Here is a 27,983-nt window from a genome sequence, read left to right as displayed (position 1 = left end):
CAAGATTCATCATGAAAAAATTTAGTTTTATTACAGAATACCACAACACACTCGATGTCCTGTTGCACGTTTCATATTCAAGACAAATGTCACAATCTGTGTCAAGCAAGAAGGTTGTCGCTAGTTCAGCAGTGTTCTCGGTTGTTCAACAGAACATGAATAACTCATTGTTCACCAGGACATGGATGTCATCCCTGTGGCTTGTGACTACGGATTGAATCAATAGGAATAATGCTTCCTTGTCCTCCAGAATGGCTCCCGCCTTGGCTAACCAACTGGCCACCTTGACTGCCAAAGCCACCGACACCACCATGATTGCCAAGGCCACCAACACCACCATGATTGCCAAAGCCACCAACGCCACCAGGATTACCAAGGCCACTCACACCACCATGACTGCCAAAGCCACCGACACTTCCAGGATTACCAAGACCACCCAAACTACCATGACTGCCAAAGCCTCCAACACCTCCAGGATTACCAAGGCCACCCACACTACCATGACTACCAAAGCCACTCACACCACCATGACTGCCAAAGCCACCCACACCACCATGACTGCCAAAGCCACCGACACCACCATGATTGCCAAGGCCACTCACACCACCATGACTGCCAAAGCCACCCACACCACCATGACTGCCAAAGCCACCGACACTTCCATAGCCACCAAACTGGCTGCCATGACTTCCTGGTCTACCAAACTGGCTGCCATGATGACCCCCGTGACCACTGAATCCGCCAGTACTGTGATATCCTCCCCGGTGATGAGAACTCCGTCCTCGTTGATAGGAGTGGGGCGCTGGGTCAGGTGTTGCAGAGGTCGTCCCCAGCACGACACTGACGACAACCGTCGCCAGAAGCAACTGTAAAGAAACACCATCATGAGACCTGCGTACGATAATTAGTTTATATATTTTTTATACATCCTATACATGCACAAGTATATTTAAATCTTATCCATGCGTAAATAGATAACATGCAAAAGGAATAATAATCAATAATAACTAATGAATCAGAATCGTGTGTTTAGGCGCCAGCGAGGCCAGCGAACACCAGGCTATCACTCGTGGTATTCGGAAAGTTGGAGACTGCCACATTGATCACAAAGTGCTCTAACATACTTAACCAGATAAAGTAAGTATTCAGCAATCTTCTGAAGCCTTAAGGCTACGCACTGAAATATTCAATATTCAATCTCTAAGTACCTAAAAATATAATTTAGAAGAACAGAGTCACAGATCCATTAATGCCTCCCTGTATTTAACAGTCTCCGTGGTGTAGTGGTAAGACACTTGCCTGGCGTTCCGCGAGCGCTATGTCATGGGTTCGTATCCTGGCCGGGGAGGATTTACTGGGCGCAATTCCTTAACTGTAGCCTCTGTTTAACGCAACAGTAAAATGTGTACTTGGATGAAAAAACAATTCTTCGCGGCAGGGGATCGTATTCCAGGGACCTGCCCGAAACGCTACGCGTACAAGAATGTAACAACTCTTGTATATATCTCAAAAAAAAAAAAAAAAAAAAATTAATCGAAGCTGTTTTCTTACCATTTTCAATATGGTGAGATGCAAAAATGTCACCATTGGCGACATTTCTCACCAAAGAAAAATGTCGCCAACTAGCCTATGAATTAGCCACCGCCATAGACATACCTAGAGTCAGTGAGAGAAAATCCTTATCATGGCATAATTGAAAATAAATATGAAATAAAAACTTCACCGGATATCCCGTGGCCTCACCACGTGCAGCTTCTTTTAAACGGCCAAGATCCATCAAGCGACCACTTACAAAACCTGTACATCTTTACTCTATCATTGCGACTTCGTTTGTATTTATTTAACACTTTAAGAGCTCCGAAGCGCTATAGGAGGCTGTCAATCGGCCCAATTGCAACAATAACATTGGGTTGCGAAGATTTGAAGCTCGTAAAAAGTTTAATTGCTGTAGACTGAGGTACCATGAAAGATGTACAGGCTTCTTAAAAGTAGACACGTAAATGGTTGATGGCTGGCCACTACCCTCCGGGTGCTTGCCCTTGACACACGAATCTAATTCACACTTGACAGTGTAACCTGTCTTCCCATCCACGACAGGATTGGACAGCAGTTCCTCCAGAACCAGTGTTGCGTACACTACACCTTCATTACTTCAGATTCTAAGAGGAAGACATCTCATGTGCCACACCCGCTCCACTTTTCCCTCTTGAAAACTAGTTGAACTTGATAAAATAATGCCGAAGCTGGTCCTGCGAGACTCTTAAATCCCTTGGATGCTCTTTCAGCCTAGCCCTGGCTGTTTGTCTGCCGCAGGGCAGTAATATGTCAATAAATCCAACAAAATTTAATTGATATATACGACCATGTTAAATTTACACTGTCCCATCTATCATCATGCAGGAAGAGCTATATATCTATATATAATAACAACGACTGCTTGTTCTGTGGGATGTATTCATTGTGCTCGGTCTTTCAGTCTCAAGGCATCCAATGAGTATCTAAAAAATATTATTGTATTGAATCTGTGACCTTGATAAGTGTGTTAATTGGATATGAAACTTTTTTGTAAACTTGAATCCATTGCGATTGTTCCCCTCGCTTATTTGGGTCAGCGGAATTTTCGTGTTACTGCCGAGAAATTTAGTTGTCATTGTTGGATTGTGGTATAGAGAGTTTATGTTGGGGTTTGGCCTGGGATGTTGTAGGAAGGTGGCGTTGTGGTGGGCATGTAGTAGGGAGGTGGCGGTGTAGTGAGATGTGTTGCGTTGTTGTGGAGCGGGAGTTAAGGAGAGGTCAAAGTTGTTTGACGGGTTTGCAGAGTGGGGAGTGGGAGGGTGTCAAGTGGGGTAATAGTGGGGGGGGGGAGGGAGACGCGGTCAGGGGCTGGTGGGAGACAGTCAAGGATGGGTGGTTGTGTAGCTGGAAATTCAAGTGAACCGAAGGAATGTAAGGACATAACTTTTGCCTTGTACGGGTAATCAAGTGGAATGCACTGAAAGAAGTCGTGGAAGCCACCTCTATCCACAACTTTAAGGCAAAATTCGCAAAGTATTGGAACGTCAGAATAATTAAATTGTGACGCAGCAGGTACAAGGCAGGTAGGCCGGGCACAGAGCTAGAGCTCATGCCCCATAGACAGTGTTAGGCAAGACGGTCAATTCGAGGAGGGATGAGTAATTGTGGCAGAGATAGTCAGGGGTGAAGAGTGATTCGGGGGGGGGGTAGAAATAGCCTAAGCTACTCTATCCCTTTGAGATGTATTTCTTTCTTATCTCAATAAACATACTTGAACTTGAACTTGGTGACGAGAAGGAAGGCAGTGTCAGAGGATGGGGCTGGTGATTGTGTAATGGATTGCGATAGTGGTTATATTATTTTACGATTGGTAATAGCGAAACATGTATATTATTGGTATTTTTATTTGACAATCCCTTACTTTTGAGGCGAGGGCTAAACGGCTAAAATAATGGCGTGCAGCTAAACGTTCCCTTGTATATAAATTCTAGTAGTGTGATAAAAGGCTAGTATATCCTAGTGTAACACTATATCGTTAGCTCCTCTGTTGCTCAGTCGATGTCAGACACGCTGACGACACTAAGATTCACTCGGAATGAATCTTGATTCGTGAATCGGGTAGCTGTAGCTGGCATTTCCAGAGCAAAGAGCGGTTCTCATTTTATGAAACTGAGCGTTACAGGACCCTCCATTACAAGCGAATATGACACTTTACACAGCCAAATCAAATCAGTCGTGGAAGCATTCACAACCATGACGGGAAACCGCTTCACCTGGAATTAAATACCAATAAAATCTATATATTTCACGTTAAACAACATTCGAGTAGAAACCCACCTTCTTCATGGTGAGTGGCGAGAATATTCTTAGCCCAGAGCAGAGGACGAGTCTGGTTAAAATTTTCCTTCGTCCTCTATTTATCCTGCAGCAGGGGGAGAGGAGGGTCCCCACACCCCATATCTCGTACTGGGGGGGGGGGGGGGGGGAAGAGTTGCCAGCCAGATGAAGTATTTCAATTTTCAACTCTTACGAACGTACTTGTTCATCTTTCCAGTCATAACAAGATTGTTTTCAGTTTAAAATGCGCTACATCAGCTATTATAATTCATCAATTTAAACAAATATGGAAAAACGTTGATTACATTTGGGTTAATATAAAACTGCACCAGAATACCTTGTTACGTCACTGCTGGGGACGCCGGCGAGGCAGCCCTTGTACTGACAGTGATGTATATATGTAATTCTTTTATTTGTACTCATTACAGACCAGTAGCACAGTGTTTACCTCCTGTAAGTGCTTCACTACTTCCCCGCCCGCTCTCTCCACTAACATCTGTACTGCTTGTCTGCGGACAAGTGGTATGCTTATATAGACTACCCATAGCAAAGTGGATAGACCTTCTCCCTCACACGCGTGGGGTCCGTGGTTCGAGTCTCCTAAAGCTCAGCTGAATGGACGTTGCATACTTTCAACAGTGAGACATCTCTTAGGGGATCAGTACTAAATATAGGATCAACCAATATACATTACGGGCTCACCATAGCCCGTGCTACATGGACACTTCGTTTTGAGTAGCTAAATCTAAAACAACAATATATGACACTATCGGTAACCCTGGACGACTCAAGGCCACGCTACCTACGTCTTGGTATTCCCTGTAATCCCATCTATGGTATTTCCATCCCTCCGGATGGGCCTCCGTAGCGTCCATCCGGAGGGAGGTCGGTCCCTTCTGCAGGTACCAAATACAATTAGGGAAGCCCTGCAATGGTATAACTTGATTTAGTAAATACTTCGCGTCACACAGAACTTTACATATATCTACATTCAGTAAACTTCCCATCATAGAGCTTGTTTTAGGTAAAAACTTGTCGATTTTGTTCGGCAGAAAACCTGCTTCTAGAACCTTAAAAGGCGATCTGGCAACTTTACACTGAGAAAACTTGCATGTTTGAGTTTCGTGGTTCAGGTAAATGTCTCGAGATTTATAGGTAGTTCTATACAGAAAAAAACTATAGATCTGTCAATTTTTGCCCGAGCGGAAACATGCTTATCTACGAGTACAGGAGTGCGAGAATAGACTACAGGAGTGCATGAGTGCGCACGAGTGAACTAACCTAGTTGTGTTCTTAATGTATTCCATTTATTAACTTTTCTGACAAAGTTCTTTCTAATGTGTCGCTCATTTGGGTAGGGTACTCAGCTTCCACCTGTGTCCCCTTGTACAAGTGCCACCCATGTCAAATAATCCATCCTTATCTATCCTGTCAATTTTGTATGTAATGATCATGTCTCCCCAAGCTCTTCCATTTTCTAGCGACATAAGGTGCAATTCACGCAGCCTTTCCTCGTAACTTACGCCTCTTAGTTCTGGGACTAGTCTGGTGGCAAACTTATGAACGTTCTCAGTGCGCAAGTGAGTGTATCAAGACTGGACACCACCCAGTGTCTTCACGGCCGCCGCCTCCAGCCTCCCACCATTGTAACCTCTGTAACTGGAATCTCTTACATGCTTTGCCTCCCTGTGAATATGATTTTGTCTGACATTTATGACTACATAAAGAAATAAGGTCAACGATGAAGTTAAATATGATAATTTGTGTTTAAAACCAATAGTCGGCCGGTGATTACCTCTGAAATATGGCAGACCAACCGTTGCTGCGTTATTCATCCTCGGTTTATTGTGCTACACATAATGGGCTCAGGAACTGACCCTTAATATTCCTTTAGCTAAGCAAGTTACCACATTAATAAACTAGTTTTAGTTAACATATACCCAAAAGCCTATTTACATCCTAGATAGCAAATAATGAGAGCATAATACCCATGCTCTTCATGCACCCATCCATGCTTCGGCTACAAGTTACAGTGGCAGTAGCCTAATACCAGAAGTTGCGAATTTTCGTTGTAATTCATAAACTTTGTAAATGTATGGCTTAGCACACAATAACATTCATTCAGAATATAGAAACCCTGCATATTGCTACATAGAACCGTATGGAAAATGCAAGTCTAGTTTGCAAACTAATGACAAAATATAACAATAAAAAAGAATAATTAGTCTACATGTAAAAGAATGTATGTAGCATAATGGTAGTTTAAATTACAGTACAGTAATAGTATTTTTCTGATTACTGGTACCTATAATTGCAGTTTTCAAGCAAATGTTAGAACATTTGTATATATTATTACTGTAAAGCCTATTATCACTGTTCCATTTGTTAAATTTGTTACACTGCTAAAGACTGTTCCATTTAAAAGTGAAAACAGGACTGAGGATACAAGATAACCATCACAGCAATATAGCAAAAGGTAGCATTGTGCAAGTGGACTACACGTCATACTAGCCACAAAGAGGGCACGCAAGTAATTATCAAAAGAAGGTGCCAAACCGACAAAGAGGGCAAAACATTACACTTCTGTAAGGAAAGGCACTGTAGACAAACATCCACAGAGGCAGAGCATTACTGCAAGTTCATAAATCAACACCAGTATACATAATTTTATAGAAACAGGTTTAAAGAAGTTATGGTGTTTTGAGTATCAAACGAGTTAAAAATTGTGATATAAATCTAGTATAATGAAAAATGTTGAAAAGGCGAGCGGTGGCACGAAAGCAGCAAACTTTTGAGCTGTTGCAGCAAGATAGTTATTATAAACTTACAAGGTTTTGAGACAAATTGTCTTATCACAGCACACAAGTTTCTGTATGGAAATGAACAAACTTCTCTTTCAGCATTGAAGGAGCTTTTTGCATTAGGAAGCAAGTGTTGGATCTTGTAACTGAAAGGTTAATTGTATACATTTTTACAAGTTCAGAAGAAGACTTTTTAACCTTTATACAAATTACCGATTCTTAGCTTTAAAATCACACTACCTCAGTGCACAGATAACATAGTACTGTACTATAAAAAATTGGAACTCTCTGAATGTGGACCAATAAAACAAAATTTTAATCTGATCTTTATAGATTATATGTATACTGTACATCAGTTCAGTAGATAATCAAGACTAATCAAAAATGTGTACAACACCATCTTAAGAAAACATTACAAGCTAAAATAACAATAAAACTGTACAAGAACATAAAGGTATTTTCATACTGTATATATCTTATGCAAGTTGACCTCTTTAAATTTGACATGTTTTATTTTTATATACTTTGCAAGGGCATAATGTAGAGGATGCCTTCAAAATCGGCAGAGTATCAAGTATTAATGTTGGATTTCAAATGGTGTATTGTTCGGCAGGAAATTACTTAAACTTCCAAATACAAACCATGACTGGACTGCACACTCAGACTTGTATCAAATTAATGCACATGCAAAGTTTACATTTAAGCAGCATCTTCAATTAGCCAAATTTCCGACGATCAACCAGCTTTATTTTCTCGCTGGACACATGAACAGCACACGCAAGTCTTAACTCCAACAACTACAATGGGAGAAAAAGTCAATTTTGTGGAGAAGAAAAAGGATACACAAAAACATGAGAATGAAGAATAAATAACTATAAGACTTCAGCATTGAGAAAGGGAAGTAAATATGGGACAAAAAAAAAAAAAAAATTGCTAAACAGGAAACTTAAAATGCAGGAGCCAAAGAGATCAGAAAAGGTAGGATAAACAGAGAAAATCCAAAAGGATCAAGTAGAAGATATGGGAGAAGAATGCAAGATGAACTAAGGAAACAGGAAAAGTTAATTTATGGGAAAACATACAAATCTGTAAATTACTGGTCCCTACATAAACCCACAGGAATATTATTAAATAAATCAGATATAGCTTTCTGCGCTGGCTGGAGCCTTCAGACTTTATACAGTCCCCCGACAGCTTAGCTCACATTTTTAACTGTGACCTAGGTACATTAATCGAAGCCAATTCAGAAGATTACACTTTCCAATGATAACTGCCTGATGAAAGGGAAGGTTATCTTATATTGGTTTCCTGGCATCCAATTTCGTAATAGCAATCAAAATGACTCGATGCTTTCTGTTAACCTTGGGGAAATTATACATTCGTTCTTTATATATTTTCATCACACGTTACAGAAAGTGAAGGCATAAAGCAAACTATAAATAATAATAAAACTAATAGGTATCCAAGCCTCTCAAAAAACAGAACAATTATTATAACATGAGGTGAAGCAGTAAACAGATCAATGTAAATTTAAATTAAATGCAGAGCATTCCAATTTAGTACTATATAATCTTCTCTCAATACCACCTCAAGGTAGAAGACCAAGTGATCTCTCGCATAATTACCAGCACACAAAAGTACAACTCTGTGTATTATCAATGTAATATACTGAACAAATCCATTAAGAATGACCAATGTAAGCTGCACGAATAATCACTGTTACTCTATACTGTGTTAAAAAATGTAGATCACCTAAATGTATGAGGTAAATAATGATAAAAAGTTATAAATATCAAAATTCAAAAATTGATTTAAATTCACTCAAAAAATTTGTTAAACTCAAAAACCAAACACCCAAAGAAAGAATGCACAAAACTGCTTAAATCACAGGTGCATTCTCCATAACATTGGTCCTATCCACCACTAACAGGAATGAGCACAAGGATAATAAAACCATTCCAAAATAACTTCTGAAATGAATGACTTCGGGTGTAGTGCAGTCATTCAATCAGAGAAGGCAATTTGTTTCTAACCACCAGCATTCAATTACCAAATCCAGTACGATCATCATCAGACATCACCCGACGCTTTAGGATATTGCCTTGGCTTCTGGGATAAATGTTTCCCAAACCTTAGTAATCTGTAAGAAAAGTATTACAATGAGGCTCATAGTGCTCTGAGTATTTCATATTTGAGGCCTGAATATTTATAGAATCAAGACTCATACAGTAGTGTACTTATTTTTAATATAAAAACAGAACTGCTTGCCAACTTAAAAAAAAAAATATATAACATTTTCATATATAGAAATGGTAGAAGGTAGAAAGGTTTCACGAAAATGAAGGTTTAAATGAAGGTTTCACTGGTAGAAATGGTTGGACTGCATCACCCCATTATTAGCATAATATTTGTATACTTTTAACATTAATCTAATCTTACCTGCTGTTGTGAGGTCATTAGTGCTTCCAAGTACTTCACTATCATGTCCTTAAAGTCTTTGACACGTATAACTTCAAACTGTTCCATCTCTTTCTTGATGGCACGAGAAATTCTTTCAAACTCTTCCTGACTTCTTTCAACCTTTACTTCCCACTGAAGAACAACAATTTTTTGTCAAACATTCACATGAAATGGTCAAAATTATACAGTATCGCTTGGAAATAAAGGTGTTAAATTGTATACTTTATACATAATGGTGTAAAGACTTGAACAGGAAGGCAATTAGTACAACAGAACATCTTTAAAACCAAAATGGATGGAGTCAAGCAATATACAGATTACAAAATATTTGGTTTATAAATACTGCACAGTTTAATTTCAATTATCCACTGCAGTAAGACCTGTTCCACTTATTAAAATTTTAGGTCACAATGTATTTTAGAAAACGAATATTTGAGCATAATTTGATTCTAAAATCTTACAGGAAAATATAGACTTTATTACATAATTCTATATTTTTACATGATTCATAGCAATTCTGAGCAATGCTATTTGGTTGCCCCCATAAGGCAAGATATACTTATCTGGATAAGGATCACAACAGTCGAGCAGATGACAGTCTCGGCACCACTGCAACAAGGGCAAGAAAGATGTTTGGGAGGCCACTGGAGGTAAGCTCAGTCCTACCCAGCATGACCAGCACAGGCACATTGGAACAAACAATTTTCAAGCCATATAAAATGTATCTCCATAATGACCCATGTGAAAATCAGTAAGAGCTCTGCCAGAGATTTTGTACGTCCCAATACCAAGAACCTCTACAGAGCACATCATGTCAAGAACAATATTCACTACCTGACCTCTGTATCAGTTTCAGTATATCAATTATAAACTCTACAAGATTGGCAAAGAGCCTTGAACAACATAAACAACTGCAAGCTGACCTACTGTGCGAGGATTAGAGGAGAGGGAACTGGGTTAGGACACTTAGCCAGAAATAAGGTAATCAAGACCAAACTGATCATAGTTGGGAAAAGTAGGATCACATGTCTCGGAAAGGTACCCAGCATCTTGAGGACAAAGCAATAGCTTCACTATTAGTGAGTAATACAAACACTTACCAATTTTCCTCTGCAAACATGGCATCCAATACATCTAGACCATGTAAAGAAGCCCCATATAGAGAACCCATGGCTCCATAACGATGCAGTACTCCACTTGAGGGATATTAATTATCAGTTATATTCACTGAAAAATTGGCTTTGTTTTCCTCCCAATCCATCCAATTTGGACAAAACTGACACAGATCATCTGCCAGCATATTCAACAGTAAGCAAACAAACTGTGGAGAGAATTAAATCTCTAAGAGCCCCCCTAGTGACCATACCTAGTGTCAACCATCTAAGATGAAGGGACCTGATTAAACAATGCATCACAAACACTACAGTAATTAGAACAAGTACTGTATATCATTATACTACAAGAAGGGTGCTACAACAGGTTGGATAGTATGTAGGAATGAAAAAGCTGGAAATAGCACTGACAAAGTAATTAGAGATAGCAATAACATTCAAATACAGTACATCAAAAGGTATGAAGTGAACGAGGAACTGGACATTTCTTAACACGAAGCGTAAGATATAATTTTAAATTCCTAAGAGAAAAAACTGAGCTGTGGCTGGTTGGATTACGCTGTAAATAGAAGCTAAGAAAGGACAATACAAACCAAACCCTGAATACATCATCTTACCTCAGCTACTTCCTCCTGGGCCTGTTGTACTTTATCCATTCGGCCAGCCAACTCGGCCTTGGCCTTAGCTTCACGTTTCTTGGCTAACATTGCCTGTGCATGTTGCCAGGTTTGAAAGGTCTTGACTCTCTCATGAAACACATCCTGTGTAACAGTGTGAAGCATTAATTACAACCAGGTACAGTGCACCAAGAAAATGACAAACATTGTCCCAATTTATAAACACACTGACAAATCCTCCATTAAACTACATAGTAGTGAAGCAGCAGATCACTAGAAAAAAGTAGTAAATCTAAATAAGAACATTTAAATGGACAGATAATTTAGCTTTCAACTGAGGTGGTCATGTGCTACACCACACACACACCCCATGATTTTTATGTTCTTACAACACCATCTCTCAATCATACAAAGGCGGACATTACAATACTTCATGCATCACACTGACCACACGTATTCCTACCATGGCATTCACTGCACCACCCACTTTCCTTGCATGACTGACCCAACTCTCAATTTGATTGCAAACATTCCTCTTATCACTCTCACATCCCAGGTACAGTATTTAAAGTCATTAACTGCATCTAGCAATTCACCATTTACGTAAGGATTCACAATTTCAAGTCACATTACTCAGCCAGTTGTCTGTGCCTTTCACCTACAACTGAAAAACCTATAGTCCCAACCAGACATTACGCAAAACAAAGCCCTGAAAATTCCAGAAACTCTTAGATATACTAAATTTAATAACATGTTCAAATATAAAAGGTATACAAATTTAAATTGGAATAAACATTAACACTTTCGATTATCTATGAACATAGTTTGTGCCAAATTCTTTAAAAAATAATATAAAAATATCTTGTAAGATGTTGTATGCTTTTTTCTGTTTTTAGTCAGATAAACAGTGCTTAAAGAATGAACCACCAAACATAGGAGGCAATTTTTTGTAACAAATCATCTACCAACCACTTGGGGTGGACGGTAGAGCGACTGTCTCGCTTCATGCAGGTCAGAGTTCAATCACCGACCATCCAAGTGGTTGGGCACCATTCCTTCACCCCATCCCATCCCAAATCCTTATCCTGACTCCTTCCAAGTAATGTACAGTATAGTCATAATGGCTTGGTGCTTTCCCCTGACAACTCCCTCCCTCCTCTTAATACATTAGGAGTTTCAGACAAATTTTAGTTAATTCAAAATTCTGAATGATGAAAGAAACCTGATAAAAAATACAGGTTAATTATAAATACAGAACATCAACAATCAGATGACAAACAACCAAGGAAACGACGGACACAAGTGACCCAAAATATTTTGCGATGAGCTGAACATGTAGAGAACACGTTGAATTGTAATAGAGCAATTAGCAAGCAGTGCCATGAAAAGCGGACTACCATACAGTAGAGGTTGGAGAGGCCAAAGGAGGAATGTTCAAACAGCATTTAGAAAAACTGCCTGGACACTCTTGTCACTCTTACTGATTAAGAGTTACAGAAGAAAAAGGATTAGATTCACAGTAGTTAGACAAAAGAATTTGCAGACATCCGAGATCACAAAACGTGGTAAAAACCCAAATGTAAAATCACCTTGACAGCTCCGATGAGTTGGATGTAATCTTTGGTTGTCTCACTCAGGAGATAGAAGTCTGCATCAGCCTATAAAAAAAGATAATCATAAAATGCTACAAAACAGCAAAAAATTGATTCAAAAGTACTGCAGATTTTGTGTACCTATTTGCTTATCACAAGTTTCAGAACAGGAAATTCAGCAAGGTTAACAGTGCTTTACCAAAAATTAATCCTACTACTAAAATATAATTAAACACAAACCCTACAGTCTGTCATTTGTGAATGTGCAATTTTCATTAACAATGTTGTAATTGGATAATGTTTATTCAAACATTCTGCAGATTTATTACTCTCAAATATTGTGTATTAAAATTGCAGGTGAGGAAATTACCACCACCACAAAAGCTTATCACATGAGAAACATTTTATCTGAAGAAACCTCCATGTTATACAAATTATCAAAGAAAAGGGAGATATAAAGCAATTACCTATTTTTTTTTATATTTACCAGAATAAACTCATCAATATCATCACTATCCTATTTTCCCACTTTCATAAGGTGAGGGAGGTATCAGCCAGAAGAAAAGGGTATCAACATGGCAAAAGATGGGTTAATTAAAAATATCTCGTCCATTAATTTTTATCATTAACACTAGATAGCATCACAGATCAAGTACCAACACACTCCAGCATCCTACCACTTCCTAACGCAAAGCAAAACATACCTGAGCATGGTGGATGGTCTGTCCTCTCTCTGTAGATTCGGCCAGCTGGTGAAGTGCTCTGCTAAGGGAAGAGTGCTCCTCTACACTACTTAAAACAGCTGCAGACTTTGCAAATGCAGCTGTACTGGTAGCCAACTCCCGACGATATGCCACCAAACCCTCCATGGCGGCATGAAGTTTGCGTAGTTGCGAGTCAAGGCTCTCAATTTGCTGTGTCTTTTCCTCAAACCACTGTTAGTATAGACAAAACATTAAACAATTTTATGATAACAGCATCAGTTAAAATTATTTGAGTCATACAAGAATATAACAGTTAAACACAAGGATGCTCAATCAATTTCAATTTGAATAGTAGTAATTAAATATATGAAAAATCTAACTTCTTATAAAACTAAATGAATTTATGCCCATTTACAATAGTACATTAACCTTCAGTATAACTAATTGGTTGTTACTGGATAACAAACATGTAGAGAGAATATTCCAAAAATACTTGAAACTAATCTTATATGTATACAGGTCAAAATTAGGATTCTTAAATTCAGCTAAGCATTGCTATGAACATTTCATATGAAAAAAATCAAGCATTATCATTCTTACAGTTACATCATTTCATTAATAAATAATATATTTTTAATTTCAAGCAATATAAATTATGTGGATAGAACTTTCATGCACCCTTAGGGTCTAGGGTCTTGTGTAAGTTTAGAGAATATTAACATTTTTAATTATTATTGTGAATGTATTTGAAACTTCATAAAGTTCAAAGGTTATTGTACCATTTAAATATTACAAAAAAATTATTAACTTGAGATAACTCAATTTTATGCATTTAATACTCATTAACTTTTCAAACTTTTCAAAATATCAAGAACATTTTGATCAATTCATCACTGATACAGAAATTCAACAAATGAGAACATTCATGTCACACAGCCAGAAATAAGAGATCCACATTGCACCAGTCCACTTGCACATTATTACTAAAAAAAAAAATAGCATAATTTACCTGTCCCTCAGTCTGAAAGCATGTGAAAAGGGCAAAAAAAAAGTGCATCTTAAGAGATATATAACCAATTTATATATTGGCATTGAAAACCAGGTACTAGCCTAAGAACACGTCCTAGCATGATAATGATAATCAAATGCCAACATAACAATACATTCTAATGTGGCTTTGGTAACTTGGCGCTAATTTAAGACTACATACACACACACACCCATGGTCTTGATAGGTGCTAGCCTAAGAACATGGTTCTAACAAACCTTAATAACCAAGTTCTAGCCAAAGAACATGTCCTTACATGGTCTTGATAATCCAATACTAGCTTACACACACACACACGTAGCCTAGATAATCAGATGCTAACCTAAGTGTCTTAACATGACCACTAGCAGCACTGTATCACATCATGTAAGATCAACAACATGACAACAGAGCAAACCTTGTTTGTGTATCATCTACTCCCTAGCCTAACCATGGCAATATTTGCATTTAGCTCCAGTGTATTTTTTTTTTAAACAACTTTGTCACAAGCATATTTGAAATGGTTTAAGAAAATGTTGTAAAATGTAATTCCTAAGACTACAAGCACTCTCAAAATACTAACATTTAAAAACACTGCTTATTACTACTACGGTGAAACTTAAATTTATACATAATGAAATCACAATAGCATGATGTATCTGAGAAAATCATTGGAGCAGAGCATTGGAACTAGACCAGCACCTGGGGAGACCCACGATGCTGATTCTACTCCACACAACCTTCTACATTCTCAGATAAATCTATACCTATTTTTTTTTTTATGGAGGAATGGATGGGTGGGGTGGGAGAGGAGGGATGCAAAGCAAAGATAATTGCATATTTATGCATTGAATCAATACACAGATGTGCAATTACACCAACTGAATCAATTGGTGCCACTTTCAAACTCGAAATCATTGGGGCATAGTACATGGGGTCTTGCTTAAAAAATGACTTACTCAGGAGATTCTCCCTACACTCTTAATAGCTTCCAATGTAATGTGGGAAATGGATGATCAACATTCAGTGCCAATATAGAAGTTGTGACATTTATCTCATAATGGCTTGGTGCTTTCTCCCTGATAATTCCTTTAATTGCAATCAGAAAAAGTGAGTATCAGGCATATACAAACTGATGTACTAATGATACAGCAGAGATGAAATTTGACATACAATGACTAATGTCAAATGAATGACAACCCTGAGAATGTTTTGACATCAAATATATTGAAGGTCAGTACTGTATGTATGTTACATTAAATAGATTATTGGAACCTATTTGAATGAACAATGATGGATGTCAATACAGTATAGGTAAACACCTACATTTATTTTAAATATAATTATGAGGTGCAAGAGTGTACAGACATGCTTGAACTATGTAAATGAAGAACAATAACAGATTTTATATATAATTCTGTAAATGCAACAAAACACACAACTGCAAAAGAAAAGTTCCACAGTAATAACCCAAATGAAAAAAATATGAATGTCATATTTATTAAGATACAAAGCAGCAGCAGACATTCAACAGTTTAGATTTATATATGCTAACAGTGTTATATATATATCATACCTGATCACTCTCGTCCATTTTGAAAGTCATCTTGTTAACCGTCTCTCCCACTCTATTAAACAGTCGTAGTACGCCTGCACTACTAAGGGCTGATGTTTGTGTAGCTCTAGGTAACTCTGCATCTGTAAATGTTCAATGCATAATTAACTATCCTAAACAAATACCGAAGCAAGGAAAATGATAATACACAAAAGTTCGGATGTCGTATAATGGCAAAAGGGAATATTTGTGGAGAATACCAGTCTCCGAACACTAAGGAAGTTACTGACTTTTTAAGTTTACTAAACCTAGTTATATTAGGACAATTGCAAAATTTGATACAAGTTGAAAGAGGAGAATATTTCCATAAAATGACAATGGAATGTGTGATGTACACATGATATCTCCATACATATTTATAAAATGAACAGAGGTGTGATTTGAACAATCCATAATATTATGACTCAAGATTCACATTAAGGTAAAATTTAACAAGACACTTCATTGTCAGGATGCAAAGTAGTATTTGGGGCATCATTGGAGTATGAAGTAGTTAAAATTTTCTGAACACAAGGGGAAATATGCAAAATCATACTTGTACTAATACCTATCAGAAAAAGAAGTTTCAGAATACTCACCTAACTCAATAAACTCCCTAAAATCTGGGTCTGCTCTTAGTGTTGGATGGGAACCTGTACGGTTCATGTAGCGCTCAAGAGAGGCTCGACGTTTTTCGATGAAGTCTGATGAAGCAGAGTCAGTGCTCTTGTCACTACTCAACTGATTGAGAAAAATATTCATAGCTATTAGACAAAAATTATAGGCAGCAAGACATGGAAATCTCAAATATCTTTTAAGAGTTATGCACAGAATTTTAAGATAACCATAGATGCTAAATTAATGAGTAACAACTGAGGAGGATTGGAATGTGTTGTAAGAAGACCTTGACAAACTTCAGGATTGGGCAGATAAATGGCTGCTGAAATTGAATCCAAATAAGTGTAAAGTAATGAAGATAAGGAGATAGGAGACCTGTTGGTAACTACACCATTAGGAAAAGGCAACTACAAAAACCCAAGACACGTTGTAGTCTATACACACTGCCTATGTGAGAAAATTACAAGGGTATGCAGAACTGCCATGGAAGCACAAAAGGCAAAAATGAGAAAGTACAGTACAGATGTATGCAACTAGATTTGTACTAGATTTGTGAGGGCTCAGCTATAACAACAGGTTAAGGAAACTCAACCTTGAAGGAGAGAAGAAACAGGATATATGATTACTACATATAAGATACTGAAGGGAATAAACAATATAGACATGGGGTAGCCTATTTAAATTGAAAATGGGACAAGAGAATACCAGTGAAAGCTGGATAACAACCGAGATAAATGTAAGGAAATTCTTGTACCCATTATTGGTGATCATTTGGTGAAGTCATTTCATCCATAACATGAAGTAAAAATATTATGAACATGGAGCTAGGTAACTGGCATGCCAGATATAAATGACTAGGTGGGTCGTAACGAGCTAGATCTCACTCCCTTGTAGTAACTCGTAGTAAAGCACTAATATTTTACTTTTTCACGTATGGTATATACTTAAAGTATTTACAAACTATATAAAAAAAAATTGACTGACCTTGATCTTTGTAGTACCAATGGCAGACTTTTCCGGGGCTGGAGGAATAATACGGCCAGAATGAAGATGTTTCTCCACTAACTTCCTATGCAACCCAAGGAAATCACTGAACCGACGCATCACACTCCAGTGTTTTTTTCTGGCATGAAAATGATTGAATTACTTCATTATTTTTGAAAAATGTAAATACATACACAAATATACTATTCCACAATTTAAGTGAGCAAGATTGAAATATATAAAACTTGCTTATATCAATAGCTAGATACTAACTAATCACATTATGCCAATATAATGTGGTAAAGTGCTATAATGCTCTTAATAAACAGAGCAAAAAATTCCTTATAAATATAGTAAATGGTAGATTCCCAATGCAAGTGTGAACATTATCAGGTTTAAAGTAATTACAATCAGAAGAAAATATACAGCATGAAAACAAAACAACGAACAGTACTCCTAATAAAATTCTTCCACAGCTTTGATGAAATGCCTCTTTCTGGTGGGACCTTGGCACCCTCCCTTCCCCCATTATGGGATCAAGGAGGAAGGTGTGCAGAGGTGATATGACCACTATGTACAAAATACTAACATGAATCTACAAAATTTCAAACAATTCTTGAAAACTACAACGTTAAGAACAAGAGCTCATAAATTAAAACTAGGGAAAACAATGCTGCCAAAAACATTACAAGTTCACTTTTGCAAACAGAGTGGTAGATGGTTAGAACAAGTGAGGTGGTGGTATATGCTAAAATCATTAGTAGTTTCAAACTGTCATATGACAGTACTGGGAAGACAGGGACACCATGAGCAGAGCTCTCATCCTGCAACTTGGGTAATTACAACTAGGTGGTTTGTCTCAGTGCTGTGCCATCTGGTTTTCTATGCTTTTTTACCTTGCTTTTTGTATGTTTTAACTTGCCCACCTAGCTGGTGGCTTTTTCTGGGTTAGGGTGCTCTGTGATTCCCTGCCCCTTGTGCCTCACTAGAGGGGGCCAGGTTTTGGCCTCTGGTTCCCAGTAGGTTCATATGATTGCAAGGTCCTGACAAGGACTGAATTGGGTGGAGTTTGCCAGGTAGCAAACACAAAGAAGCTACCAATGAAAGCCTTTCCAGTACAAATCTTATAAAATTTCTACCGACTTCCCTTGAAAATGAGTTTGCTTACAAAGAGAACTTTCCACTAATTTACAGTTTCATCAAGTCATTATTATTCATCTAATATTTTACACCATTCTTTAATATGTTTCCCTTAACATACCTTAGGATCCAATCCCTCTCATTATATATTTGTCATTCTAATGTTACAAAACTAACCCATCAAATTCTCCACACCACCACCACCAATAAATGAACACTGGTTCACTCACCTGAAGTAAGTAATATTTGTCTTAGTGGTGACCTTGTATGCCATGTATGAACTCATTCCTTCACCAATTTTTTGAGGATCAGAAATCGTGACCTGAATGAACTCGTCCCCACTCTCACTTTCCAACTGAAATGAGATAAATGCTCAAACTTTAATCAGATTATAATATTAAAAGAACACAAAGAAAATACTAACCAGTGGGAAGTGATTTGTTTACATGTATTGTACTTACAAGGCTTGCAAAGACAGATGGCTGGAATTGACAACTTTTCCCAAAGATAGGCTTCTTTCTGAGGGACTTTTGTTTTCTAGTGCATACAAAAACTTACACACACACACAGACTCCCCAAACCCACAAACCTACCCAATGCATCCAAAAGCCATACACAATGACATACCCCCAAAACCCTCATATCCAAAATCTCCCTAATTTTCACACATTTTAGGCCAATTTTTACTACACATGAACAATGCAGTCACACTATACTATCCAAATTGGACTTTTTAGATCATGTTTCAGCAACTTGTGTTTTAAGTCAAGACTTTTACTAAATAAAATGGGCACCATTGCTTTCCTCCATAATATCCTAAATCCTTCTCCTCATGTCCCTTCCAAGTGCTCTATAAGTCATAATGGCTTGGCACTTTCTCTTGATAATTACCTTACCATGCTCTACAGCTAGTTACAACATTACAAATTAAATAATGGAGGCAAGACAAGTAATTCACAATCATTCATCTATTAAGTTACCTGCTCAGGTGATGGTCTCGACACAGTCACAGGAGTTATTGGAGTCGGAGCTGCTGGAGTGATGCTTGGAGTAAGGTTCGGAGTGGTCGTTGGCGTCATGGGAACTACTGGAGGGGTTATTGGCACTCCCACTGGTGGCAAGATACTGGAAGCTGGCAACGAGTGGTCACTGGGATCCTACAGGAAAAAAGTGTTATTGTTTAAAATATCACTAATGTTAACTGACCTATGCAGCAACCTAGCATTTTGGGAAGTTTAGACACTAATTTGTCTATAGTATTCCCCAAATAATTGGTTCCCAGCTACTCACAAACGCCTGCATCTGCAGCTTCCGATTCATTGTTGGTTTCCCACTTCACATCTTACCTTTTACCTTCGTACGTTTATTCCATTTCACCACACTAACCTTTATTCAAGACTTCCACAAACTCCTAAATATCTTGAAACCTGTACTCAAATTTCATATGACAATGAGGTTTTTATACTTGCTGCAAAATAACCATGTATTGCTGGCATGTATTAAAATATACATTTAATTTTGGCCTTCAAAATGACTGCAGATATAAATGGGAGCCACATACACACACAAAGTTGAGAGTAAAATGAGTAAACTAAATCAAAACAACAAGGTATAACCACTTCCAATAATGCCTGAATATTTGTATAATCTTTTCAACTGATGATCTCCCAACAAATGATGCTATCAATTTTATACACAGATTAAAATTCCTCTTAATAGACTATTCCCACAATGATTTTCTCAAATGAACATCACAGTATACCATCTTACTGTATGTAATTTGTTGCTCTCTTTCACATTTCAGGTAACTTTAAAATCCATGGGCAGGGTAAACACACTGGCATAAGCAAATCATACTAACCTGGTTAAGTTGTAACTTGGGAGTTGAGGTAGACTCAAATAAAGCCCCATCTGGTTCCTCCTCCAGTGACACCTCCTGGAGACATAAATAATGTTGGCCAAGAGGACAACGGCATCTATATAGCAAGGATAATAGTGGACAATGTAACAGTTTTGTGAGGTGGCAAATAGGTTCCTTGAATTTGTGAATGTGGTGGAAATGTAAGGTCCTGCCTTGCTGGGTCAGAAAGGGGATATTTATTTGCGCTCCAAAAAACAAATCTAATCATACGAGGTCCGCCCTCATTGGAGTTAACCCATTCTTAATGGAAACGTTAAAATTGTAACATTCAAATTCATTCAAGATTCTTCTTCAGCAGAAATCTCAGAGTAATCCAAGTCTCTATTCAAGTTGAAAAGTCAAGCACTGTTTTATTAAAGTTCCACATTTCGTATAATATTAACACCAAATTCCTAGTCGGGTTAAAAGGTTAAAATGGATCAAAAACTCAAAGGTGAATTCACTGAGATTACTTAGAGTTTGGGTTATCAGAATCTGAATTACAGAGCTCTTACAGTATAGATTTTTTTCCACTTTCCTGTAACCTTCATTTTTATATAATTTTAGTTTTTTTAATTTCTAGAAAAAAATCTTGTGGGGAAATGCAAGAATTTTCACCACACAATCTTGGCCAAATAAGAATTTGTATTTTGTTTCATTGTAATATGTGTATTTATGCCATTTTGCCACAATCAATATTTCCTAAGATTTTTTTTTTAATTTATTCACTTCTATCTGAAAACTGTGCAGTAAATCAAATTTTTTCAGCCTACCATGGACAAACTATAACACCAACAATTATATGACTATAATTGTCTGAATTTGATCCAGCAATACCATCCTGGAGGGAGTATTACCTATATTGCTTCCATACTGCATCACTAACAATCTTTACCATAGTTTGACTGATTGCTTGTCTCAGCTGCATTACTCTATCACTTTCACTGTGAGTATAACACTGATAGATCTTATGCATAGTATTCTAAATCTGTGTTATCCTGCTCAATTTGTATTCAGTGCACACACTGTACTGTATAGGGAAACCACTCTCCATTTTTTGCTTAAAATCCTAAAAAATATCTTCTTTGGTTTATTTATAGTGGAAACCGTTTGTAAACATGCTCCCCACACTTGGAACTGTCATGGTGGCAGTATCATCAATATTTCCATTTAAATGTCAAGGAATGTGAGTGGCATACAATCTTTAGTGTTTACTAACATGACAAAAATAAATTTTGGTTGGAAGCGTCTCAAGCATAACCAAGCTATTCAGCGGTAGGAACAGCTGGCTGAACAAAAATTAACAACTGGCATGGATGAATAAGTAACAGATGATTTACTAATATATATAAATTCTTTAAGCTAACAACAGCATCAAAATTTTTTTAATTTTAGATAATGTAATGGCCAAATACAATTCAATTAAAATTTTTAGGATATAGTTAAGTTCTGAAAACTGGCACAGGAGTGTCAATTTAAAGTGATTATATTAAACAATGCTTGAGATTTCTGAGTAGTGAAATACAGCACTACTGACTACAGCAAAAGAAATCATTTGTGCCCTCTATTTAAATCAAGATTATTAAACACATCTGACATCAGGAAGGTGACAAATTGAAAATTGTTCCCAACAAAACTCAAATTTGGTTACCAAAATGGGAGGTAAGCTATACTGTAAAGCAATACATAAATGTCTTCAGTTTCAAGTTGATGTGAAGATGAACTCAAGATACTGTCTAGAAATAAAGCATCAGGAAAGAAAAAGAAGAGAGTACAGTAGGTAAAACTCACATGGTAACCCATGTCCTGTACTGTACCAGGGATAACTATATAATACTTGTACAAGCAAGCATAATCACAGATTTATGTTACTGTATTTCCTTGACATGAAAGTTTGTTTTTAATTTATGAGATTTAAGTAAATTCAAGGGTATTAAGGTATCCTACATAACCCAAATTCTGGAAGTAGATTCATATAATAAACCATTTAGACTACAGTACTGTAGTTTGAAATTAAGCTTATAATTATTAAAAGAACCACATACATAGACAAATTTAGTTTCCACTACCATATCCATATATATATACATGTATATATATTAGTGTTACATATGCTTACCTGCAAATGAATAGCAATTAAAGCAAGCCTGAGGACATCAGAAGGCTTACAACCTTCCAATTCCCTAGCCAATTAAAAATTAATTAGTATGTAGCCATGCAAGACACTGCTAAACAATTCTAAAGTGATGAAATACACTTATCTTAGAACCCTTACAGATTTCTTATTTCTCATATAGGAATTAATTGGTTATATTTTAATGTGAAAGGAGGCAGCCCCAATGAAATCTTTAGTATTGATACACAGGAACAGCACGCTCAAGAAAAAGTTTAGCCAGGGTCCAAACCTTAGTGTTGTCATCAAGGGAGATTTCAGTAGTGTCACCATCACCTAGGAAAGTGAGTGCATCATGCATGGAAGTGGGATCAGTATCAAGCTTTTGAGTAGTGGGTGCATCTGTGGTTTTGGAAGCAGAATCAGCAGCATCAACAATGTCATCATTAGAATTAGGAGATTGGTCATCAAGGATAGCACCATTAGCAGCAGGTTTCACAGTGGCATTAGGAGCAGCATCCAGGGAATTAGCTTCCTCAGCAGGGATGTTAAAACTATTCATGTTTGCTGGTTCTACAGAAGGTGCATCTACCAGGGTTGGGGCAAGTTGAGACGACAGCTCCTGTGGAAGGGTCATGCCGAAATCAAGTTCAGTACTGGATGTTGAAGTGGGTGGAGGTAAAGGTGGGAATTCCTGTTTATGACAAGAGGATTGTAGCACTAGATGAGCGTCTTCAGCATGGTTGGATTGAGCCGAGACTTGGTGGACAGAAGATTGGTAAGCAGGAATAATGTTATCTGAGGGAAGGTGTGTAAAGGGCTGTTCAATAGAACTGTGTGAAGTGATGGGTAGAGAATTACTCTGAGGTCCTTCAATAATGCTGAAAATAGGAGAAAGTGGAGGGACTGAAGTGCAACTCTCAGTTGAGTTGGAGGTAGTGGATTGTGTGTGTGTGGAAAAAGACTCTTCAGCAGGGCTGATAGTAGTGAAGGGTGCTGGTGTGGTGCTGGAAGGAGAGGGCGAAGGTGAAGGAGCAGGGTCTTGTGCCTCAGTGCTGACCTGCTGCGTGCCTCCCCCCCCAGCAGGATGCTCCAAAGGCACGGAGGAGAAGCCGCCCTCAGTGGCTTCCTCACTAGACTCAAAAAAGTCAGAATGGCCACCAACTGGGGGGTCAGGGGTGAGGGATGCAGCAGGTGGGGAAGAAGTGAGAGGGTCACCAGCACCCTCCTGCCTCCTGCAGTCCTCGGGAGTAGTCTGCTCGCTCACGGGCGACTGCAACAACACGAGTGATAACTATTACCACTACCACAAAACATGCAGCTAACTGATGCACTCCATGTTTAGGGTTGAGAAAAGTCATGAACATCAAGAAATCAAGAAAATATTGTCAGCTTGTGAAACTTTTTTTTTCACAATTGTTTAAGCAAAAAAATCTACAAAAAATAACTTGCAAAACAAAATAAATTAAATTAAGAAAGCACATTTTTTGTCTACTTATGTCAGTTGAGACTATTACAAAAGAAAACATCTATTGTTATTTTGTATATGCCCTACCTTAGGGAGAATAAAAATGCAGTCACTATCTAAAAAATAATCATTATTAATAGTTAATCAAATTACTGTGAAACAATGATTCCCTATAAATGACTTAAAAGCAGCATGAAAAATAATCAACTGGCATTCCAAGAGCATATATGAGAGCAACTCGGAGGTCTCATAACATGGCACTCATGCCCATGTTGAGGTAAGAAAACATTCAGTTAGTGCTCAAAGCTAAACAAATCTAAAAAGCCAAGCAAAATAAAGTTCTTAATCATTGACAAAAGACAAAAATCTAAATCATTTAAATAATAATAATAATAATGTAATAATAATAATAATAAATAATGATAATACTAATACAGGTAATAATAATTACAAAATAAAAGTTATGTCAAACTTTTTTCTAATTAGGCATTTTATGGCATCTTAACTGACCAAGTATAAGGTAGTGAACAACAATCTTCTAGGTGTTACTAGTCTAATGTTCATCATACAGCATCATGATCCCCCAGGATCCCATTTTCATTGGGTGGGGAGGCATCAGCCAGTACAAGATAAGAAAGCAGTAAAGGATGAGATGGCTAAAGATATTAAAAGACAAACACACACATCTATTCTTCCCATCTTAAACACCACACAGCATCTCGGAGAACCAGCACCACTACACTAATACAGAAATCGTATTGTTAATTGTGTAAAGTTAAATCTGATTCATGATTTGATATTCCATTTACTATACAGAACTTATATTGAATTTGCCAACCATTAAGGAGAAAAATAAATACTTAAAGAAAACAGCTATAAACATAAATGACATTACTGTAGTATATTTTTATATAGTACTGTATTCTCAACCCCTCCCTCTTCTTAATAAAAAAAAAAAAAAAATTGCATCGACAAGACAGAACCTGTCCAAATGCGTACATACTGGCATATTTTGTTAGGACACGTTCACAGCCGATACATACAGTACCTATTCATTAAGTCAACATGTAACAAATTTTGCATATTAATTTTTCAGAGTAAAAAAACAAAAACAAATAGGCCTTGGTTTGTTAGGTTCAGTTAATAATTATACCTACATTAAACTAGGTGGTTTGGGTTGGTTAGGTTAATTAAGGTGTACGCTTTACACACTATTATCCGAATCTTCAGGTTAACTGACTGGTCTTAGATTTAGGTAAGACATCCAGATTATACAACCACTGGTCAGATTATCCCTAGACAATATACTGTACTGGAAATCATAGTGAAAAATAAAAGTCCAACCCAGATAAGCTCTTGATCATACAAACAATGGTCAGTTAACTCAGGAAGAGAGTACAGTACTGTATTAAGTCTCTGGATTAACAGACCAGAAGTCAGTCCCAACTAATTTTTAGGAGTATGCAGTACACTATTTATATGAGCTGGGAGTGAGTAACATTTCTCAAGCAAAGTTTTAATCAAGTTGACGTAAGTAGAGTACAGTATAAAAATGACTTACCCCTTAATGTTAGTAAGTTATAACTTACACATGGAGTAACCAGCCTTGAGGATGGGCTTTACTTTTGGCAGGTAAAGTTTATCAGACCATTTCAGGTTCCCACAATTATTCAGTTACACTGGCTTGCTTCAGTATACCAGTAATGGTATTTAAAATGCAATGAACAGACAAGCCACATAACTGACTGGATTCTGAAAGGCTTCACAGTAGCATAGTTATTCTATGGCATAAGAATATGACATGAGAATAAGGTTACCTGTTCACCAATTTTAACTAAAAATTCACTGCAAATCTTGTGTAATCTTCAAAGATTTGCCCAAATCATTAAGCATGTAAGTGGCTTTCCAAGAATACACCATTTAATCATCAAAATCTGTACTTATACATTTACCTTCTTGTATATATGTGTACATAAGTAAGACATCTGTATTTGATGCATTATCTACTGTGGTGAAGTAACAGCTTCTTACACTGACCTCAATGTGATTATATTTGTTTCTAAATATTGTCTGGTCGATGTAATTTCACTTCTTATAATGACTTGAAATTTTAAAATTTAGTTCAGGGTTTAAACATAATCCACCAATTAGCCTTAGGAAAACCACCACAAAACACTAAAATGCTAATCTAAAATGCAACAACCATATTACAGCAATACACATGTATTGCATGGGGCTAATGTGCAACACAGTACATATAGTGAAGGCATATCATGCATATGGTGAGTGAGTGTCCCTGATCTGCAGTAGAGTACTGTACTGTACTGTACTCGGTGTAATCTGGCAATGTTGCTTTCTACCAGCTGGGATACTTTTGTACCTACCATTACTAATATCAATAAATACCCATGCTCTGTCAAGTCAATAACATCTAAGACGATTCCATCCAGAAAATTCAAGATTTTACTTCAACTCTTTTAAGTCTAAGATTTATTATTTTAATAGAAAACATTTCTAATGACTGGTAATCGAATTAAATAATTTTTCAAAATGTTATAGAAGCATTGTACTGTATATTCATAGCTCCTAGCATATTTTTGCTTTCATTGAATCAAACAATGTAGGTACAGTAGGGGTTTTTTTCACCAGTGGCTATACTGTATACCAGTGACTTTACCATATTGTGCACTGGTCTCTAGATTAACTTCTGATCAGAATAGCACGAGCCCCAACTTTTAACAATCACGAAGTGGCCAGAACCCAGCAACTTTACCCTATTACTTTAGATAAGGATAGCTTGTTCTATTACTAGCAAAACAGCATTACAAACCATTAATTGGTAGGAATTCCATCAACCTAGCAAAAACAAATTTAAAGACAGGCATACAAACAGGAATTAACATAAACAGTCCATTATAATGAAATGCTGCAGAAAACATATGGAGAAAACAACAATATCAGTAAACATGGAAAGCAACTACATGCAGGTCGATAACAAGTAAGGCCCCCCCTCGAGGACCGGGTCACGGGGTCGCTGAGCCCCGAAATCATCTCGAGGTAACCTCAAGGTAGAAAACAGACATCATATCCGGCCTATCATAAAGAGCACACACAGGATAGCATCAGTAAAACACACAATCATGCCAAATGTATGAGTAGCAGCCTTAAAGAGTTAACCATGATATTCTACACACACCACACTCAGAGAGTTACTGACAATACTAAAGAGTTCTAACATACGATATGCCTCAAAATTGGCCAAAACCTTTACTTCAATTTCCAGATACACTGCCCCAGCGTGCGGTAGTGCCAGCACCTCACTACTGGTAGACATTAAACCAGCCCCTGAAGCAGTAGGACATACTGAAGGTGGTACAGGAGGAGATACGTCAGTAAGGGGGAGGATCCCAACACTAACCTCAGGTCACCACTACACTAACTTCCTCTCACTAACCTCTACCATCAGGTCCCTCTACTCACCTGGACGGCCGAGGTGAAGAGGTCCTCGGTATCATCATCCTTGTGGGAGTCGTCGTCGTCATTAAAGAGAGGGGGAGGTTCCCGGGAGTCTGCCATCTTCCAGTCTGCTGCTGCTGCTGCTCTGCCGCCTGACAGGAAGTTACTCCCCTGAAACAGATTTTTTTCCCACCGGCGACCGCTTCTGGCGACCAAACTCCTCCCGGCGCCTCACTCACTTTTCAAATCAAATCAAATCAAATGTTTATTTAGGTAAAATACATACATACAAGGGGTGATATCAAAATTGCTGAATTTATAGATAGAGCTAGTACATACAATGCCTAAAGCCACTATTACGCAAAGCGTTTCGGGCAGGCGGTAAGTATACTTTTTAATTTTTAACTCTGTAACTACTATATGAGTACTGGAACACTTGATGATATATTGGACTTGTACCCCCTAGATTGACCATGTAATGTATCAATTATACAATGTATGTATGTGATGTAACTATGTAACCTGAGCTTGTGAAAGCACCTTAA

The 27,983-nt window shown here is 37.5% G+C and overlaps 2 protein-coding genes across 4 annotated transcripts; both read right to left on the bottom strand.

Annotated features, from left to right (window-relative positions):
• Window positions 1-5: 5 nt before the first annotated feature.
• LOC123766729 (uncharacterized) lies at window positions 6-3,958 on the bottom strand. The gene is made up of 2 exons (XM_069307647.1): window positions 3,858-3,958; window positions 6-868 (listed from the first exon to the last, which is right to left on the bottom strand). The coding sequence occupies exons 1-2, from the start codon at window positions 3,859-3,861 to the stop codon at window positions 189-191; spliced, it is 684 nt and encodes a 227-aa protein (XP_069163748.1). The 5' UTR covers window positions 3,862-3,958; the 3' UTR covers window positions 6-188.
• Window positions 6-27,623, bottom strand: Snx1 (sorting nexin 1). 3 transcript variants are annotated; one of them, XM_045756035.2, is made up of 15 exons: window positions 27,463-27,623; window positions 23,575-23,787; window positions 22,807-23,136; window positions 20,363-20,437; window positions 19,482-19,658; window positions 18,732-18,856; window positions 17,362-17,500; window positions 16,359-16,500; window positions 15,742-15,863; window positions 13,139-13,369; window positions 12,432-12,500; window positions 10,843-10,986; window positions 9,093-9,245; window positions 3,853-8,793; window positions 6-866 (listed from the first exon to the last, which is right to left on the bottom strand). In XM_045756035.2, the coding sequence occupies exons 1-14, from the start codon at window positions 27,556-27,558 to the stop codon at window positions 8,743-8,745; spliced, it is 2,067 nt and encodes a 688-aa protein (XP_045611991.1). In that variant the 5' UTR covers window positions 27,559-27,623; the 3' UTR covers window positions 6-866; window positions 3,853-8,742. The 3 variants fall into 3 exon arrangements, with proteins under 3 accessions (XP_045611991.1, XP_045611993.1, XP_045611992.1); XM_045756037.2 differs by lacking the exon at window positions 22,807-23,136; XM_045756036.2 differs by having other exon boundaries at window positions 22,807-23,787; window positions 27,463-27,575.
• Window positions 27,624-27,983: the final 360 nt, after the last annotated feature.

The sequence above is a fragment of the Procambarus clarkii genome, chromosome 60 (assembly GCF_040958095.1).
Source record: "Procambarus clarkii isolate CNS0578487 chromosome 60, FALCON_Pclarkii_2.0, whole genome shotgun sequence".
In the NCBI taxonomy this organism is placed as follows: domain Eukaryota; kingdom Metazoa; phylum Arthropoda; class Malacostraca; order Decapoda; family Cambaridae; genus Procambarus; species Procambarus clarkii.
This window is presented reverse-complemented; position numbering and strand designations above follow the sequence as displayed.